The sequence below is a fragment of the Tupaia chinensis genome, unplaced genomic scaffold (genome assembly GCF_000334495.1).
Source record: "Tupaia chinensis unplaced genomic scaffold, TupChi_1.0 Scaffold000187_1, whole genome shotgun sequence".
In the NCBI taxonomy this organism is placed as follows: domain Eukaryota; kingdom Metazoa; phylum Chordata; class Mammalia; order Scandentia; family Tupaiidae; genus Tupaia; species Tupaia belangeri.
In genome coordinates this window covers 5,140,470-5,159,997 of record NW_006159662.1, presented here as the reverse complement: position 1 = coordinate 5,159,997, position 19,528 = coordinate 5,140,470, and the positions used below count along the sequence as shown (strand labels likewise).

The 19,528-nt window shown below is 41.1% G+C and overlaps 1 protein-coding gene across 3 annotated transcripts in view; it reads left to right on the top strand.

Moving 5' to 3' along the window:
• MAP3K3 (mitogen-activated protein kinase kinase kinase 3) overlaps window positions 1-19,528 on the top strand; it is a 79,772-nt gene that overhangs the window by 24,560 nt on the left and 35,684 nt on the right. For all 3 annotated transcript variants that reach the window (XM_006146807.3, XM_027771178.1, XM_027771177.1), the window contains 2 exons: window positions 2,498-2,597; window positions 11,577-11,690. In XM_006146807.3, coding sequence (XP_006146869.1) covers window positions 2,498-2,597; window positions 11,577-11,690 — 214 coding nt within the window. The remainder of the gene's footprint in view (window positions 1-2,497; window positions 2,598-11,576; window positions 11,691-19,528) is intronic.

The window sequence follows — 19,528 nt, the reverse complement described above, 5'->3', positions numbered from 1 at the left end:
TTTCTCCAGCACAGGGGAGGGCAGGACAGGACGTATGGATGCTCGCAGTGGGTGCTGAGTGCTGCTGCTCCATACGCACACGTTGGCCTGCTTAGAGAGGAAATGTGTTTTGATACGCATCTTCCCAGTCATCGTGAGCATCTTTCCGCGTGTGTTAGCCATTTGTAATTCTTCCATGAATTATCTTAGTTTTTGCTTACCTTTCTTTTGGGTTGTTTGTCTTTTACAAATATTTTCTCCAAGTTTGATATTTAATTTTTAACTTTGTTGATTTATTTTGCCATCAGAAGTTAAAATTCTTGTTGTCAATTCTGTCTGTCTGCCTTACTGTCTTTCATATTTTATGTTATGTTTAGGAAGACCCTCTCCACTCCAAGATTTTCTTTTAATCTTATGTTTTTTAATATATGTGTTTGTGTGTTTATGAGTCTTCCCGATATTGTCTTCTGTTTCTTTTCTCTTCTTTGCTTATTTTTCTTTTAATTATGTAAAGTATATTGGGCTGGACTCATATGAAATTGTCACTTCTGTGTATCAAAAATGATTGAGCATCAGCAGTTCATGTTTATAAGTCAACACAATACATTCGTTAAAACTATATTTTGTTTAGGTACCAGCAGATGGTATAATGGCTATGTTGCTGGACTCCCATATAGTCGACTACAGTACACCTCCTGGACCTGACAACTTAAAACTCACACCAGGCATGTGTGTGTGCATGCCCAAAATCCCAAGAGGAGAATGGAGGAGAAGGGAATGTGGTGTGATTTCTCACTTTCTGTTTGGCAAGTGTTCACACCCTATAGCAAAAATCTCGGGGTGGGGGGAGAACTGTCTGTCTTGTCTTTTTTTTTTTTTTTTTTTGGAGAGGTTTTTGCTATAGAGCGCATGTGCTCACCAGACAGACAGAGAGAGACATAGAGACAGAAAGCGAGAAATCACCCCCCGGGGGGGATGGCCACGCCGCAATCCCTTCTCCTCCATTCTCCTCTCGGGATCTTGGGCACGCATGCACATGCGCCCGGCGTGAGTTTTAAGCCACCAGGTCCGGGACGTGAACCGCGGTCGACTACGTGGGAGTCCGGCGACATAGTCATTACGCTAACTGCTGGTCTCAAAACTGCCTTTCTTTTCATTGCCAGGGAACACATGCACTTGCCAGAGAGAGAAAGCACCCCCTGAGTGGTCATGCCATAATGTTTTCCCCTCCATTTCCCTTTCATCAGGATTTTGGGCACACACACACATACCCATTATGTTATCTAAGCTGCCAGGGCTAGGGTTTGAACCATGAGCAGCCATGTGAAATTCATCCCCCTTAATGGCTGTGCAACTGGCTAGCCCTCATTAGAATTTTTTATTATGAATTTTTCAAACACATATGAAAGTGGACAGGCCGTTATACTGAATCCCATGGATCTGTTCACCCAGTTTCAACATTCTCAACATTTTGCCGGTCTTGTTTCATCTATCTCCACTTTCTAATTTTGCATGTATATTTAATAACAATTCATATTTTAATACCTCCTTGGAAAAGTTCTTACTCTACCTTGTTTTTATAGAAATTATTCTATGAACTCACTTAATGAGTCTCTCCAGTAAAGTTCACTGCCAATACTACTTACATGTCCGGTAAGATATGTTTTTAACCAGATATGTCACTGGTTAAAAACACTGATTAGGCATATAACCAACTCAAGGGCAATTCTCGTGACTCTCTAGAGGAAATCTCAATTCTGAAGATAATCCGAATTGAAATTCCTGTGAGATCTCAAAAATGAATTATGGAAATGACCTTTCAAGTCCTAGAATTGAGTCACTTAGGAGTTCAGACCATGCTTTTAAGACCGCTGCTCCAGTCTCCAGGTTTTCTAGCTTGTTTCTTTTTGTTTGTTTATTTGTTTGTTTGTTTTCTGGAGAGGTTTTTTTGCTACAGGGAATGTGTGCTCACCAGAAAGACAGATAGAGACAGAGAGACAGAAAGCACTAAATCACTCTCCAGGGGGCTGGCCATGCTGCAGTCCCTTCTCCTCCATTCTCCTCTCAGGATCTTGGGCATGCACACGCAGGTGCCTGGCTTGAGGTTAAACCACCGAGTCTGGGACTTGAACCGCAGTTGGCTACATGGGAGTCCAGTGACATAGCCATTATGCCAACTGCTGGTCCCTCTAACTTGTTTCTTAACAAGAGTATTTGGAACTTAGCTTTTAAATCCAGTGACCTGCTATGATACTGTGATCGGCAGAAAGGCCTTAGCTGAAGTGGTTAGGGTGGAGCAATACTTTGGGGTACATTTGTCAAACTGAGTGATGCTCAGAAGAGGATGAGAAGATAAAAGGAGATAAGGGAAGAAAAAGAATATGAGAAAGGCGAACCTGAGTGAGAGAAAAAAGAGAATCATGTGTTGAGAAGAAGGGGGAAAAATATACTCAGTCCATTGCTTTCTAAACCCTACATTTTACAAATACAATTAACCAACCTTCCTGTTCCTTTTCAGAATTATACCATTCAGCCGACCTGTGAGATATGAAGATGTGGAACACAAGGTGACGACAGTGTTTGGGCAACCTCTTGATCTACATTACATGAACAATGAGGTGAGACAGTGGGTGGGCTATGTGGGAACAGAGGGATAGGTGCCTACCTTTTCTCTCTCTGTCTGACTGAGAGTTTTTTAGTTTATTCCTCTAATATTGTCTACAAGTTTTTGTTTTCTGGAGCCCCTTTTCTTACTTCCAACAACACTGGATTTCTGTTTTTTACTTTATGGGGGGTATATAGCTATTTCCATTCCCCTATTCATTCAGTGCCAATAGCTCTAATATTCCATAGTAGAGTCAGGTATGGAACCTGGACCAGGGCCTACATTATCTCCTTTACATTTTTGTAGGAGTATCTTTTTCTTCCCAGCATAGGCTTCACAAGAAGCAGAGGGTTCACCAGGGGCTAGGGAAGTGTGGAAAACCTGTGGGTAGATCCCTCATAACCGTTGTGTTGTCTTGTCTTTCACAGTTTAACTCCTGTCTGTGGCTTGTTTTGAAAGTTAGCCCCTACTCCGATGATTTCTTCAAGCCTCCCCTCCCTGCTCCACTCCAGCAGCCTTTATTTATTCCTACTTTGGACATCACCCAGAAAAGAATTATTTTGATGTCAGTTAACTATTTTCCCAGCTTCAAGAAATGTTCTGAAGGCTGTAGTCGGCTTAGGCTGATGCTTTGCCTTAGTCTAAAAGACAGTGTATAGTAAAGAGCCTGTACCTTGAGGGAATTGAGTTGGGGCAGAGGCAAGGTAAGAAAGCTGAGGGATATCATGACTGAGAGTCAGATCCTCACTCTGTAGTTTTATTTTAGTTCATGAAGAGTTAAAATTTTTTTTTCCCATTGATTCAGGTTGAAATCCACAAATGTATAGATTTTTTACATACTCCCCTTATAAAATATGCAGCCGAATGTGTGTATATTGTTAAATAGCTTGCTAAAGTAAGAGCATGAGCTTTTTTTTTTTTTCAGAAAATTTTAGAAATAAAGCAAATTTGGAAAATAAGCCACTTACTATATATTTAATAGATAATATAGATACAAGTATTTTAAAGGATGTAATCTAACATATTTTAGATAGAGGATATGAGAGCCACCAATATATAAAGATCAAACAAATAGAACTTTACAAAATTGTACATAGCAGCTTAAGCTTCATTTATTGCTTAAGAAAATAACACTAAAGTCACTTTAGCTAATCAGCTTTTTTTTTTTTTTTTTTTTTTTTTGGTTTTTTTTTGTTGGGGGCCAGGTGGCGCCCCAGAAGAAACAGAAAGCGAGAAATCACCCCCCAAGAGGGATGGCCACTCCACAGTCTCTTCTCCTCCATTCTTCTTGGGATCTTGGGCTTGCATGCACAGGTGCCTAGAGTGAGTTTAAGCCACCGAGTCTGGGACCTGAACTGCAGTTGACTACTTGGGAGTTTAGTGACGTAGCCATTATGCCATCCATTGGTCCCACTAATCAGCTTTAAAGATGTTCTTTAGATAGTAGACTTTTCTGAATGATTTAATATTCTTTTCTCTTTCGGTTATTATTTCCATTAAGAATTCCAGATATTGGGTTGGTCCCATGGTCTAGGGTAAGGCAGCCAGATCCCACATGGCCAACCAACTGTATGGTTCAAATACAGGCCCAGCAGTTTAAAAAACATGTTGCATGTTTATACATACATGCCCCAAATCTCAGTAGGATGGAGAAATGGAGAAGGGATTGCAGCCTGACCATGCCCCACTAGGAGGTGCTTTCCCCTCTTCTCTCTTTCTCTCTGGTGAACCCATGCACCCTCTGGCTTATTAAAAAAAAAAAAAAAATCCAAATGGATTTCCCATTTTCTTTTCTTTTTTTAAAAGAAATTGCCTAAGGGGCCAGGAGGTGGTGTAATGGTTAAGGTGCTGGTTAAGAGTCCCAGATCTGGTGGCTTTCTCTCTCTCTCTCTCTCTCTCTCTCTCTCTCTCTCTCTCTCATGAGTACACATTCCATATAGTAAATGAAATAATAATAATAAATAAAATTAAATAAATACTTTTTTTTAATTGCCTAAGGGGGCCAGCAGGTGACATGGAGGTTAAAGTGGTAGACTCACATGGCTGACTGCACCATTTGTGTCCCAGACCCAGCAGCTTCAAAATCATGGTGGGCAAATGTATGTGTGTGTCCAAGAGGAGAATGGAGAAGGGAAAGCAGCATCGCTGTCCACCTTAGGGCGTGATTTCTCACTTTCCCTTTCTCTCTGTCTGTCTTTGGCAAGTGCACATGCCCTATAGCAAAACTTAAAAAAAAAAAAAAAATTCCCAGAGGGTGTGCTTACTTGCCAGAGAGAGAGAAAGAAAGAGAGAGAGAGAAAGCACCCTATGGTGGGGATATAGTTATGTTGCAATCCTTTCTTCATTTCTCCATTCTGTTAAGACTGGGGGATACACACACACACGCCAGGCTTGTTTTTCAAGCTGCTGGGGCTGGGATTCAAACCATGGTCAGCCATGTGGGATCCACCCTTCCTTAACCACTAGATTGTGGGGCTAGCTCTTTATTTTGTTAATTTAAATCTCAATTTTCTTTGCCCTTTAAACTCTGCCCTCTCATTTTTTAAGAATCTCAAATGAAAAATATATCAAGGTTTTATTTATATTTTTGTAATAATAGCTTTATTGATATATCATTTATCTACTGTGAGTGAGAGAGATGCAAAAAGGGTGCAACAGAGAGAGAGATAGCAACCTCAGCAGGGTCCTGATGCCGCCATCTAACCCCTACTGTCAGTCAGCCCTAGATCATGGACATTTCCATGCCCAGCATACTCAAGGAGGTCTCTATACTTGAACCATCAACTTTCCCATGTAAGATCGCCTTGCAGAGAGTTGTGTTTTACCACTATGCTACTGTCTTGCCCCTATCTTTTTTTTTTTTTTTTTAATGGTGTTGACTGCAGGGCCAGCAGGTGATGTGGTAGTTAGGGTGCTGGACTCCCACATGGCCAATCATGGCTTAAGTCCTGGACCTGGCGGCTTTCTTTCCCCTTTCCCTCTCTCTCTGCCTCTCTCTGATCAAATTGAAGAAGTAGAATTAAAAATAAACTTAAATCATTATTTTTTTAAAAAGATAGTGCATGTACATGCATGTGAGAGAGAAAGAAGTACCCTCAAAATGATCTCATAGTGCCACAACGCCCTTTGCCCAGCCCTCTAACTCCTTAGAATCCTGAGTGCCCCTGTGTGCACCTGGCATGTTTTCAAGCCAGCCCAGGGGTCCAGCCCAGGATTGGCCATGTGGCTTCCAGCCTCTCAGGGCACTGGTATTACCACTTTGCTGCAGTGGCTAGGTCTCACCTTTTTAAGTATACAGTTCCTTGGGTTTAAGTGCTAGATTTGCAGAGTCACGTGCCAGGTGTGTGTGCATGCATGCCCAAAATCCCGAGAAGACGATGGAGAAGAGGGGGTTGCAACGTGGCCATCCCCCCAGGGGGTGATTTCGCATTTTCCTTCTCACTGTCTCTTTCTGTCTTTGGTGAGCACACACACACCCTGCACCCTGTGGCAAAAACCTTAAAACATAAACATATTAAAAAAAGAAAAGAAAAATCCTGCTATGAACATTTGTGTATGAGTTTTTGTGTGAATATATGATTTCAGTTCGCTAAGGTATCTACCTAAGAATAGAATTGCTAGGTCACATGACAGTTTTGTAACTTTTTGAGGAACTAACTTTTCTGGAACTGCTGTACTATTTTATGTCTCCTCCAGTAAAGGGTTGCAATTCTCCACTATCCTCACCAACACTTGTTACTTTCTTTTTTTATTTGTCCAGTGGTGTGTCCTCTTACTGGAGAGAAAAAGAGGGAAAGTGAGAAAGTACCCATCATGGGGAATGACCACATTTCAATCCTTTCTCCTCCCATCTCTCCTTCCTTTTGGGTTTTGGGCATACACACACACACTCCTGCATATTTTTTAAGCTTCCAGGTCCAGGACTCTAACTTCACAGTCAGCCATGTGGGATCCAGCCACCTGAACCACCACACCACACCACACCAGCTGGCCCTTTCTTTCTTACTTTCTTTTTTTTTTTTATTGCCTTCCTAGTAAATGTGAAATGGTTTGTTATGGTGCTTTTGATTTGTATTTCCCTAATGATTAATGATGTTGAACATCTTTTCATGTGCTTATTGGCCATTTGTATATCTTCTTTAGGCCAGTGTCTATTCAAATCCTTTGCCCATCTTAAAAATTGAGTTACTTATATTTTTATTGTTGAATTCTAAGAACTCTTTTTATATTTTGTATACTAGATTCCTATTGCTTTTATGAAATTGTAGCTCTTTTGAAAGTTAATACCTACTCCATTGATTTCATTATTCCACCTCCTAATAGTTCTTATTTTTAACTAGGTTTTTTTCCCTAAAGAGTTTTTTTTTTTTTAATTGAACTTTATTTTATTTATTTATTTTAATTTTACCAGAGAGGGGCAGAGTGGTGGGGAGAGTGAGAAGGCAAGCCACCCTGTCTGGGACTCAAACCATGGTTGGCCACATGGGAGTCCAGTGCCCTTAACCACCACACCACCTGCTGGCCCCCATTTTTTTTTTTTAAGAATTATTTATTTATTTTACTTACTTTTAAATTTTGACCAGAGAGAGAGGGAGAAAGGGAGAAAGCAAGCTGCCAGGCCCAGGACATGACCTGTGGTCGGCCATGTGGGAATCCAGTGCCTTTAACCACCATGCCACCTGCTGGCCCTCTAATAGTTCTTGTTTATTCCTTCTTTGAATGTCACCCAGGAAGGAATTCTTTTGTAACATGAAGTGATTTTTCAAAATATCTCCTATTCCATGAGTAGTTTTTTTGTTTACTTGTTTTTAAAATTGACTGTAGGGCTTGTGCCCTCATTGGACAGAGAGAGAACAGGGAAGTGAGAAAGCACCCCCTAGAGGGATGGTTATGCTGCAGTCCCTTCATTCTCCCTTGGAGCTCTTGGGCGCACACACATACCTAGTGTGTTTTTCAAGTTGCCAAATCTAGGACCCTAACTGCACAGTTGGCCATGTAGGATCCAGCTGCCTTACCCACCATCCCTCAGCTGACTCACCATGAATTGTTTTGAGATTTTTATTTTTAATAACTGTTCTTGTTTTTCCCAGCTTAGGATTTAGAGTTCTGATCTCCTTATTCTGTATTTTAAATTGAAACCAATAAATTAATTGGACAACTGCTTGATTTACTTTTCCTTTTGTTTTAATTGCCAGAGGGGAAATGAACTCATTAGAGAGACAGAGACAGAGGGAGAATGAGTCATGGTCATGCAAAATATATCAAGGTTTTATTTATATTTTTGTAATAATAGCTTTATTGATATATCATTTATCTACTGTGAGTGAGAGAGATGCAAAAAGGGTGAAACAGAGAGCGCGATAGACACCTCAGCAGGGTCCTGATGCCGCCATCTAACCCCTACTGTCAGTCAGCCCTAGATCATGGACATTTCCATGCCCAGCATACTCAAGGAGGTCTCTATACTTGAACCATCAACTTTCCCATGTAAGATCGCCTTGCAGAGAGTTGTGTTTTACCACTATGCTACTGTCTTGCCCCTATCTTTTTTTTTTTTTTTTTTTTTTTAATGGTGTTGACTGCAGGGCCAGCAGGTGATGTGGTAGTTAGGGTGCTGGACTCCCACATGGCCAATCATGGCTTAAGTCCTGGACCTGGCGGCTTTCTTTCCCCTTTCCCTCTCTCTCTGCCTCTCTCTGATCAAATTGAAGAAGTAGAATTAAAAATAAACTTAAATCATTATTTTTTTAAAAAGATAGTGCATGTACATGCATGTGAGAGAGAAAGAAGTACCCTCAAAATGATCTCATAGTGCCACAACGCCCTTTGCCCAGCCCTCTAACTCCTTAGAATCCTGAGTGCCCCTGTGTGCACCTGGCATGTTTTCAAGCCAGCCCAGGGGTCCAGCCCAGGATTGGCCATGTGGCTTCCAGCCTCTCAGGGCACTGGTATTACCACTTTGCTGCAGTGGCTAGGTCTCACCTTTTTAAGTATACAGTTCCTTGGGTTTAAGTGCTAGATTTGCAGAGTCACGTGCCAGGTGTGTGTGCATGCATGCCCAAAATCCCGAGAAGACGATGGAGAAGAGGGGGTTGCAACGTGGCCATCCCCCCAGGGGGTGATTTCGCATTTTCCTTCTCACTGTCTCTTTCTGTCTTTGGTGAGCACACACACACCCTGCACCCTGTGGCAAAAACCTTAAAACATAAACATATTAAAAAAAGAAAAGAAAAATCCTGCTATGAACATTTGTGTATGAGTTTTTGTGTGAATATATGATTTCAGTTCGCTAAGGTATCTACCTAAGAATAGAATTGCTAGGTCACATGACAGTTTTGTAACTTTTTGAGGAACTAACTTTTCTGGAACTGCTGTACTATTTTATGTCTCCTCCAGTAAAGGGTTGCAATTCTCCACTATCCTCACCAACACTTGTTACTTTCTTTTTTTATTTGTCCAGTGGTGTGTCCTCTTACTGGAGAGAAAAAGAGGGAAAGTGAGAAAGTACCCATCATGGGGAATGACCACATTTCAATCCTTTCTCCTCCCATCTCTCCTTCCTTTTGGGTTTTGGGCATACACACACACACTCCTGCATATTTTTTAAGCTTCCAGGTCCAGGACTCTAACTTCACAGTCAGCCATGTGGGATCCAGCCACCTGAACCACCACACCACACCACACCAGCTGGCCCTTTCTTTCTTACTTTCTTTTTTTTTTTTATTGCCTTCCTAGTAAATGTGAAATGGTTTGTTATGGTGCTTTTGATTTGTATTTCCCTAATGATTAATGATGTTGAACATCTTTTCATGTGCTTATTGGCCATTTGTATATCTTCTTTAGGCCAGTGTCTATTCAAATCCTTTGCCCATCTTAAAAATTGAGTTACTTATATTTTTATTGTTGAATTCTAAGAACTCTTTTTATATTTTGTATACTAGATTCCTATTGCTTTTATGAAATTGTAGCTCTTTTGAAAGTTAATACCTACTCCATTGATTTCATTATTCCACCTCCTAATAGTTCTTATTTTTAACTAGGTTTTTTTCCCTAAAGAGTTTTTTTTTTTTAATTGAACTTTATTTTATTTATTTATTTTAATTTTACCAGAGAGGGGCAGAGTGGTGGGGAGAGTGAGAAGGCAAGCCACCCTGTCTGGGACTCAAACCATGGTTGGCCACATGGGAGTCCAGTGCCCTTAACCACCACACCACCTGCTGGCCCCCATTTTTTTTTTTTAAGAATTATTTATTTATTTTACTTACTTTTAAATTTTGACCAGAGAGAGAGGGAGAAAGGGAGAAAGCAAGCTGCCAGGCCCAGGACATGACCTGTGGTCGGCCATGTGGGAATCCAGTGCCTTTAACCACCATGCCACCTGCTGGCCCTCTAATAGTTCTTGTTTATTCCTTCTTTGAATGTCACCCAGGAAGGAATTCTTTTGTAACATGAAGTGATTTTTCAAAATATCTCCTATTCCATGAGTAGTTTTTTTGTTTACTTGTTTTTAAAATTGACTGTAGGGCTTGTGCCCTCATTGGACAGAGAGAGAACAGGGAAGTGAGAAAGCACCCCCTAGAGGGATGGTTATGCTGCAGTCCCTTCATTCTCCCTTGGAGCTCTTGGGCGCACACACATACCTAGTGTGTTTTTCAAGTTGCCAAATCTAGGACCCTAACTGCACAGTTGGCCATGTAGGATCCAGCTGCCTTACCCACCATCCCTCAGCTGACTCACCATGAATTGTTTTGAGATTTTTATTTTTAATAACTGTTCTTGTTTTTCCCAGCTTAGGATTTAGAGTTCTGATCTCCTTATTCTGTATTTTAAATTGAAACCAATAAATTAATTGGACAACTGCTTGATTTACTTTTCCTTTTGTTTTAATTGCCAGAGGGGAAATGAACTCATTAGAGAGACAGAGACAGAGGGAGAATGAGTCATGGTCATGCTGTAGTCTCTTCTCCATTTTTCCTTCCTGCTGGGATTTTAGGAATATATACACATGTTCATGGCATGTTTTTCAAGCCACAGAGGCCAGGACTTGAACTGCCATGTAGGATCTGGCTCCCTTAACCACTAAGTGATGGGGTTGCCCTTGTCAGTTTTGTGTTAGCCACACACATGTAAGGTCTGACATTTGCTAGATTGTAGACAGGGCATATATTTGCATCTTCTAATACTAAGTACTCATAATATCCTCGGCTCTAAATAGTGAGTGAGACTTATCTGTCTACTCAAGGGACTTTCTTTAGTTCTTCAGTGGAATGAAAATGGAGGTAGTTTTAAGGTACTAGTCAATGTTTTTGCCTTTAAACAATAAAATATTAAGCCCTGCTAGGTGGTCTAAATTTGTGTTCTTACTTAAGTAACAGGTTTCATCCTCTGCTCATCTGCCCACTTCCCCTGTGCCTTTTCTGGCTATTCTGTTAATGTCAGGACAATTGGAAATAGGATGGGGCATGATTCTACTAATAGTTTGGGGAAAATATGGGACATGGAACTTTTGGAGTAAAGAGTATCTTAGTGAGGAGGCTCTTTTCAGAAAATATCTTAAAGTACTGAGATGAGTTACAGAGTAGATGAGCTCAAAACATTAAATTAGGTGAAAAAAACTAGAAGCAAGAGACTGTGAATCTTTATGTTTTGAGTTAAGTGTGAATTGTGTGATTCTATGTGTATACAATGTCCAGAAAAGGCATATCTGTAGAGATAGAAAGTAGAAGGTGGGAAAGGGGAGTGACTATAAATGGGCATTTATGGAAATGTTTGAAGTTGAATTGTAGTCATGGTTGTACAGCTCCCTAAAGTTACTGAAAATGATTGAATTGTATATTTGGAGAAAATGTGATTTCTATAGTTTCAAGTAAATCTTTAGACCCTATAGTATCCAATGAGATTGTTTTCCTCCAAACTTTTATTTTTGCAAACTGAAACTTTGAGATAGACTTACATTTTATATAATCTTCTTTTTCTATGCCCTATGTGACAGCTCTCCATCCTGTTGAAAAACCAAGATGATCTTGATAAAGCAATTGACATTTTGGATAGAAGCTCAAGCATGAAAAGCCTTAGGATATTGCTGCTGTCTCAGGACAGAAACCACGTAAGTAACTACTGTCACGGCCCAACAACTGAAGGCAAAACTGGCTTTCCTTTAGGAATGTGCCTTGCTTCCTTGATGGAATTTTGGGTTCCTCAGCCATGGCCAGAGAGAGAACAGAAGTGCAGCCCAGCCACTGTGTTATTGGCCAGCTAGCCTCCTACATTTCATTTCATCGAGAAGCCAGATTGTCAGTGTTAAAGTTGCAACTAAAAGTTACTTGGCTTATACTGGAGGAAGGAAGACATGTTATGCAAAAAGAGAAAATGTTTTTCTCTACATTTTTTTAAATTAAATTTTTGATTAGTGTGGGAGTGCTGATTAGCAAAGGCTGTCAAGGATTTGAGACTATCATGGTTTGTAAATCCAACTCCCTCAACTCCTTAGCAGCGTTGCCTTTCTCTTGGGACATGTGTAGGAAACACACTTTTCCTTCTTTTCAATGGAGAAAGGCCTGGAGGGCTTCTTGTAACTTACCATCTATCTACTGCTTTACCATCAGAAGGAGCCACCAGAAATGGAGAATTGTCCTTCATGTCATTTCCTCTCCTGAAGGGCCCGTGGGGCCTACCTTTTGCAGGAGCACTTGCAATCTGGATCTGTCTTCTAATCACTGATTCCTCTACCAGTTTCTTCAGATGCTTGTTCCTGAAGGTTTCTTGGCACGCTTTCCTTATGTATAAAGACAGCTGACTGACCAGGTAACATGGCTGCATGAGAGCTATGGGCATACCTAGCAGGACAGAGTTTAGGTAGAATGATGCTCATACTGACCATTTATTTTCTAAAGAGACAGGGGTTGGGCTGTCCTCTTGATTAGGGGGAGGCACAGGAGAATGCAGAATGCAAAACTGTACACGGCAACTTTGAAAAGTTTATGGAAAATGGAATAAAAGAAATTTATTTAGTTGCAAAATTTTTTGAAATCTGTGCATAGTTTTTTCATACTACGTATTTCCCATGAACTATATGAAGACTTCTTCACAGAACAAAGAAGATATTTTGTAATATTTCAGAAGTATCCCTGCACATAAGGAGTGGTCTTCTCTATCCCACATGTATCTTTTATCTGGATAAGTTTTGGAAAGGGTTCTCTTTCAGTTACTCTCACCTTATAGCTCTTCCTCATTGCTTCATGTGAGATCTAAATTTAGCCTCACATTTAGACTTAAATTTAAAATTCGCCTACAGTTTGGTCAGTAGTTTGGACTGAGACCATTCTGATTGCTCCTTATTCCTTTTTTTTTTTTTAGAGAAAGAGATTTTTGCTATAGGGTGTATGTGCTTGCTGGAGAGAAAGAGACAGAGAGGTAGAAAGCAAGGAATCACCCCCCAGGGGGGATGGCCATGCTATAGTCTCTTCTTGTCCATTCTTGTCTCAGGATGTTGGGCACATATGCACATGTGCCTGGTGTAAGTTTTAATCCGCCAGGTCTGGGACTTGAACTGTGGTCGACTACATGGGAGTCCAGCAACGTAACCATTATACCATCTACTGGTCCCTGTTCCTTATTCTTTTAGTCACGGGATATAGTTTATACACTAGTTTATAAGTTATTTAGTCATTTGCCTTCTAGTTGTTGCATGTTTGTAAGTTTTACTTCCCAAAATTATAAGTTCCTTAAGAGCAGAAGCTGTGTTAATTGTTTTGGAACCTCTACTCCCATCTGCTTACTTTATAAAACATAGTGAATGCTTATTTTTTTGTTTTTATTTTTTTAAAGAATTATTTTATGTATGTATTTAAATTTGACCAGAGAGACAGAGTTGAGGAGAGGGGTGAGAAAGCAAGCTGCCAGTTCCAGGACTCAACCGCACTCGGCCTTGTTGGAGTCCAGCACCCTTAACCACCATGTCACCTGCCGGCCCCTTCTTTTTATTTTTTAATTTGCACGTGTACTTGCTGGGGGCCAGGGGTGAGAAAGTACCCACATGGAAGATAGTCACGCCACAATCCCTTTTCCTCCGTTTCTCCTTACGGGATTTTGGTACACATGCACATATGCTTGGTGTGTTTTTCAAGCTGTCAGGTCTGGGACTCAGACCATCCAGTTGGCCACATATAGAATCCAGCCACCTTGGGGCTGGCAGGTGGTGTGGTGGTTAAGAGCACTGGACTCCCACATGGCCAACCACAGTTCAAGTCCTGGACCTGGTGGCTTGCTTTCTCCCTTTCCTCTCTCGCTGTCTCACTCTGTCCCTCTGTGGTCAAACTAAATAAATAAATAAAGCTAAATAAAATAATTTTAAAATAGGACCAGCAGTTAGCGTAGTGGCTATGTTGTTGAACGCCCATGTAGTTGACCGTGGTTCGAGTCCCAGACCTGGTGGCTTAAACTCACTTCGGGCATGTGAGCGTGCGTGCCCAAGATCCCGAGAGGAGAAGGGATTGCAACATGGCCATCCCCCCTGGGGGTGGGGTGATTTCTCACTTTCTATCTCTCTGCCTCTCTCTGCCTTTCTTGCGAGCGCACACACCCTATAGGAAAAAAAACTCTCAAAAGAGAAAAAAGAAAAAAGAATTCAGCCACCTTATCTAACATGACACAGCTTGACCTGGCCTCATGTAATTTCATCATTTATTTTTTCACTTAGCATTGTCAGAAACTTTTTTTATGCTAATACAATTGTTCACAACTATAATTTATAAGATTACGTAACTCCCTTGAGTGGATATACTATAATTAAATAACCTTTTTTCCTACTGTTGAGACACTTAGCATGCTCTTAAATTTTTGCATTTATAAAAATTTACATTTAAGGGCCAGCTGGTGGTATGATATATTAAGGTGGCTGGATCCCACATGGCTGACTACATGACTCAAGTCTCAGACTTAGAGACTTAAAAAACACATATACCCAAAATCCTGAAAAGAGAAATGGAGAGGGGATTACAGTATGACCATCTACCATGGGGAGTACTTTCTCATTTTCCTTTTCTTTCTTTCTTTTTTTTTTTTTTGGAGAGGTTTTTGCTATAGGGCGTGTGTGCTCGCCAGACACACAGAGAGAGACAGAGAGTCAGAAAGTGAGAAATCAGCTCCCAGGGGGGTGGCCACTCCACAATCCCTTCTCCCCCATTCTTCTCTCTGGATCTTGGGCACACACGCACATGCGCCCGGCGTGAGTTTAAGCCACCGGGTCTGGGACTCGAACCATGATCGACTACGTGGGAGTCCAGCGACAGAGCCATTACGCTCACTGCTGGTCCCTTCATTTTCCTTCTCTTTCTCTCTCTCTTTGTGTCTCTCTCCAGTGAGTGCACACATCCTCTAACCAAGAAAATAAATAAATAAAATTTACTAATAGTGGTAATAGTGGTGAACTTTCTTCAGTAATTTCCTCAGCTAAACCTCAGACTTCTAAAAAAATGGAAGAATAATGATCCAAAATTGCTATGCGTTGGGACCAGCAGTTAGCATAATGACTATGTCACTGGACTCCCATGTAGTCGACCACGGTTTGCGTTCCGGACCCGGTGGCTTGAGACTCATGTCAGGTGCGTGTGCGTGCATGCCCAAGAGCCCGAGAGGAGAATGGAGGAGAAGGGATTGCGGTGTGGCCATTCCCTCTGGGGGATGATTTCTCGCTTTCTGTCTCTCTGTCTCTGTCTGTCTATCTGGCGAGCTCACGCACCCTATAGCAAAAACCTCTCCAAAAAAAAAAAAAAAGACAAAATTGCTGTGTGTTCAGAATCTTTATCTGTAGAGCAGTGTTTTCTCTAACTGTGATGAAATATCAATTAAATTCCAATTTGTCATTGACCACTTCTATTTTAATTGCCAGAGGGCACATGTACTTGCCAGAGAGAGAGAAAGGGAGGAAGGAAGGAAGAAAGTACTCTTCACTGGACTGTGGTCAAGCTATAATTCCTTTTCCTCCATTTCTCCTGTCAAGATTTTGGGCACACACATATGCCCAAGATAGTTTTCAAGTCACCAGGGCTGGGATTTGAACTCTGGTCAGAGATATGGGAACTGACTCCCTTAACCACTAGGATATGAGGCTAACCCATGGACCAGTTCTATTTTAAAATACTAAAACTGAAAAAGGAATTGGAAAAATATAAACATGTGAAGCCCAAACCCACAGTTTTTGTTGCTAGGTTCAATAGACCTAGTCCCTCTGCCAATGGCTGTAAAGGTTGGTTTTTTTGTTTGTTTGTTTTTAAAAGAGATTTTTGGTATAGGGTGTGTGCACTTGCCAGCAAGACAGAGACAGAAAATGAGAAATCACTGTACGGGTGATGATCACACTGCAGTCCCTTCTCCATTCTCCTTTCGGGATTTTGGGCACACACACACAATGCCCAGCATGAGATTTAGGCCACCAAGTCCAGGACTTGAACTACGGTTGACTATGTGGGAGTCCAGTCATGTAACCATTATGCCACCTGGTATTCTTTGGCTGTAAAGTTTTTAAAGGCTTATTCTTTGTTTTTATACCTACCTGGTTGAGGACGAATATGCCACACAGTTTGTGGAGTGACACCAGCCCAAAGATTAGACTTTAAGTATACTGCTCCAGGATACCGTAATCCTGGTCTTTGTCTCTTGCTGATAAGTGTCAGCCACTTTATTTGTGTCTCCACTTCGGGTTTCCTCCATTTTTAGCATTTGCCTCATCTACCTTTTATTACCACCTATTCCTTTTTTTTTTTTTTTTTAAGAGGTTTTTGCTATAGGGCATGTGCACTTGCCAGAGACAGAAAGAAAGAAATTACACCTCAGGGGAGATGGCCAGGCCACAATCCCTTCTTCACTCTCCTCTTGGGATTTGGACTCACATGCACATGCACCCAGTGTGAGTTTCAAGCCGCCAGGTCTGGGACTCGAACTGTGGTTGATTATGTGGAAGTCCAGCAATGTAAACATGATGCTATCTGCTGGTCCCATCACTTACTCCATTTATTTTCATTCTTACTCCTGTTTTGAAATATCCTCTTTCTTCTATTTAGTTTCCTTTTCTCTGATCCTCTGTAACAATTTCTGATTTTTCTTTGTCTTTATTCATACCCCATATGTGTATCATACCCAACCCACTTCTTGCTGGCCAAGGCTATGTCTTAGGCCTCAGTACTGTTTTTACCTGAGAACTCCTGAGTTTTGGTAATCATAGTACTGCCTCTTTATCTGAAGAGTCTCTCTCTAGTCTTGCTTTCTACTGTCTTTTTTTTTTTGACCATTATTTCTTTAATTTGCTATAGGACATATGCGCTCTCTAGAGAGAGAGAGAGAGAGAGAGTGTGTGAGAGAAAGTGAGAAAACAAGCTACCAGGTCTGGGACTCAAGGTCAACCATGTGAGAGTCCAGTGCCCTAACCACCATGCCACCTGCTGGCCCCACTGTTTTGTTTTGTTTTAAGCAAGGTCTAGCCATGTTGCCCTAGCCTCCCCTCCACCTCTCCACCATGATTATAGGCACATGCACTGTGTCCAGCTCTTCCTTTTTTCTTTTTTTCTTTTTCTTCTCTTTTTAGACAGGGTTCTCGGCCAGCCTTGCACTCACAGTCTTTCTGCTCCAGCCTCCCCGAGTTGCTTGGTGCATGCCACTGTGCTTGGCCTTTAGGTTGGACCAAGAACCAAACCCAGACCTCCTGTGTGGTTGCAGGCTGCCCAGCACTGAGTCTAGACAATGTGCACCTCTATGACTGGGCCTTTCCCATCACTTTAAAATATTTTGTCTCCTTCAGTAATTCTTGCTACCTTAGTCCTCTGCTTTGGATCATCAACTCTTTGCTTATTCCTGTTAAAAAAATTTCTTCTCTGAATATGTTTATTTCTGTCTTTTATCCTTCTACCCTTGACTTTATAACTTTCTAGTTCCAAATCTTACACTGTTGTAAAGTAATCTTAAGCTTAACATTCTTTTGTCTTTTGTATCTTTTTTTTTTTTTTTTTTTTGGAGAGATTTTCACTGTAGGGCGCGTGCGCTCGCCAGACAGACAGAGAGAGACATAGAGACAGAAAGCGAGAAATCACCCCCCAGGGGGGATGGTCACGCCGCAATCCCTTCTCCTCCATTCTCCTCTCGGGATCTTGGGCACGCACGCACACGCGCCCGGCGTGAGATTTAAGCCACCGGGTCCGGGACACGAACCGCAGTCGACTACGTGGGAGTCCAGCGACATAGCCATTACGCTAACTGCTGGTTCCCTGTCTTTTGTATCTGAATCTAATAAAAACTAAACACCCAGCCAAGTTTGTTTTGTTACCTCGGATTCTCTGACAAAAGTAAACTTCTACTCTTATCATCTAAATGTTGACCACTTTCCAAGTTTCCTATCAGTGTTTACCACTATCTTACTTACTATTTAAGTTCAAATTATGCAGGGTATCTAATGGGTCATTCTTTTGAGTCCTCCTAAAATAATGAGGCAAGTACAGGAAGATTAAACTGGGTAGGATAGCGTCTTTCATGTCCTATTTTAAAATAGTAACACCTTACATGTAAAAGGTACTTTCATCCTTTATTCTGTTCTTGAAACTCTGAGGGGTCCAGGGCAAGAGTGTGTTATCTTCAGTTACATTCTATTATCCTTTGAAGAAACTGAGACTTAGAGCAACTTGCTTAAGTAAAAGAGTAAATAGTGACAGAGCTGCTCTACAATCCAGGAGTCTGACTTATAGTCTAGTACCTATCATCCAGAAAAGGAATCTGAGAAATATTGTCGTCCTTGGAAAATCTCACCAGTTCCTTCACAGTTGGATATCATTAGAAGCAGAAGAAAGTATAATGCTCTCCAAGAGGAAAACTTACTAGATGCCATGACGTTCTTTTTCTCATAACTTAGAAAACTGAGGCGGGAAAGGTCCAGAAGAAAGAATTTTCAAGGGGTTGGGATCACTTTTATGTGAGAGTAGTGTATAGTAGTGAAGAAAGTCACCTCAGAATAAGTATAATCAAAGGCTTTGAAGTATTCAAGAGTTTGGATAATGAAAACAGATTTGGGACCAGCAGATGGTGTAATGGCTATCTAGACTCCCATGTAGTCGACTATGGTTCAAGTTTTGGACCCGGTGGCTTAAACTCACGCTGGGTACATGTGCGTGCATGTGCGAGATCCCAAGAGGAGAATGAAGAAGGGTCTCTGTCTTTCTGGTGAGCAAACGTGCCCTATAGCATAAACCTCTCCAAAAAAAAAAAAAAAAAGAAAGTAAGAAAACACAGACTTATTCATCCAGTCTCAACTTGGATGAATGCCTTGAATATTGAGATTTATCTCAGAAAAAAAAGAAAATGAGAATTGTGTATAACAGATGATAAGCATGACATCCATTATTCTGAGGTTGTGTAGCTTCAAGATATTTTTTAAATCGGTTTTTAGAAAATTCGTGGATGGCAAAGCTGTATTTAAGTAAATAACCTTGGATACTTCCACAGTATAGTACTACTGTGGTCTATACAGATCTCTCTTAGCACTACCATAAGAGCAGAGGACTAGATGGGACACTATTGGTGAGATCCATGTGCCATTTTTTACCTTTTTTCTCCATGTACCAAATTAAAACAGTCATTCTCTAGATCCCTTTTAAACTTATTCTGTTAAATTTCTACCTTGTAGTCACTGCAAATGTTAGTTTGTTGGTTAGTTTCTTCCATGCGAGAGAGAAGGAAAGAGAGAGAGGCATTCTCAACAGAGTCTTCACATTGTGATCCTCCCAGTCTCAGCTGACCTGGATTCCCCCTCCTTTGTGTGCTCAGGGACATCTCTGAAAGTGAACCCAGGCCTTTCTTTGTGGGTCCAGTTGTACCACCATTACACCACCACCTGATTGCCATTGCAAATCTTCATACACACGGTTCCTTGGTAATTTTTCATATAAGTTGTGTGAGCCACAT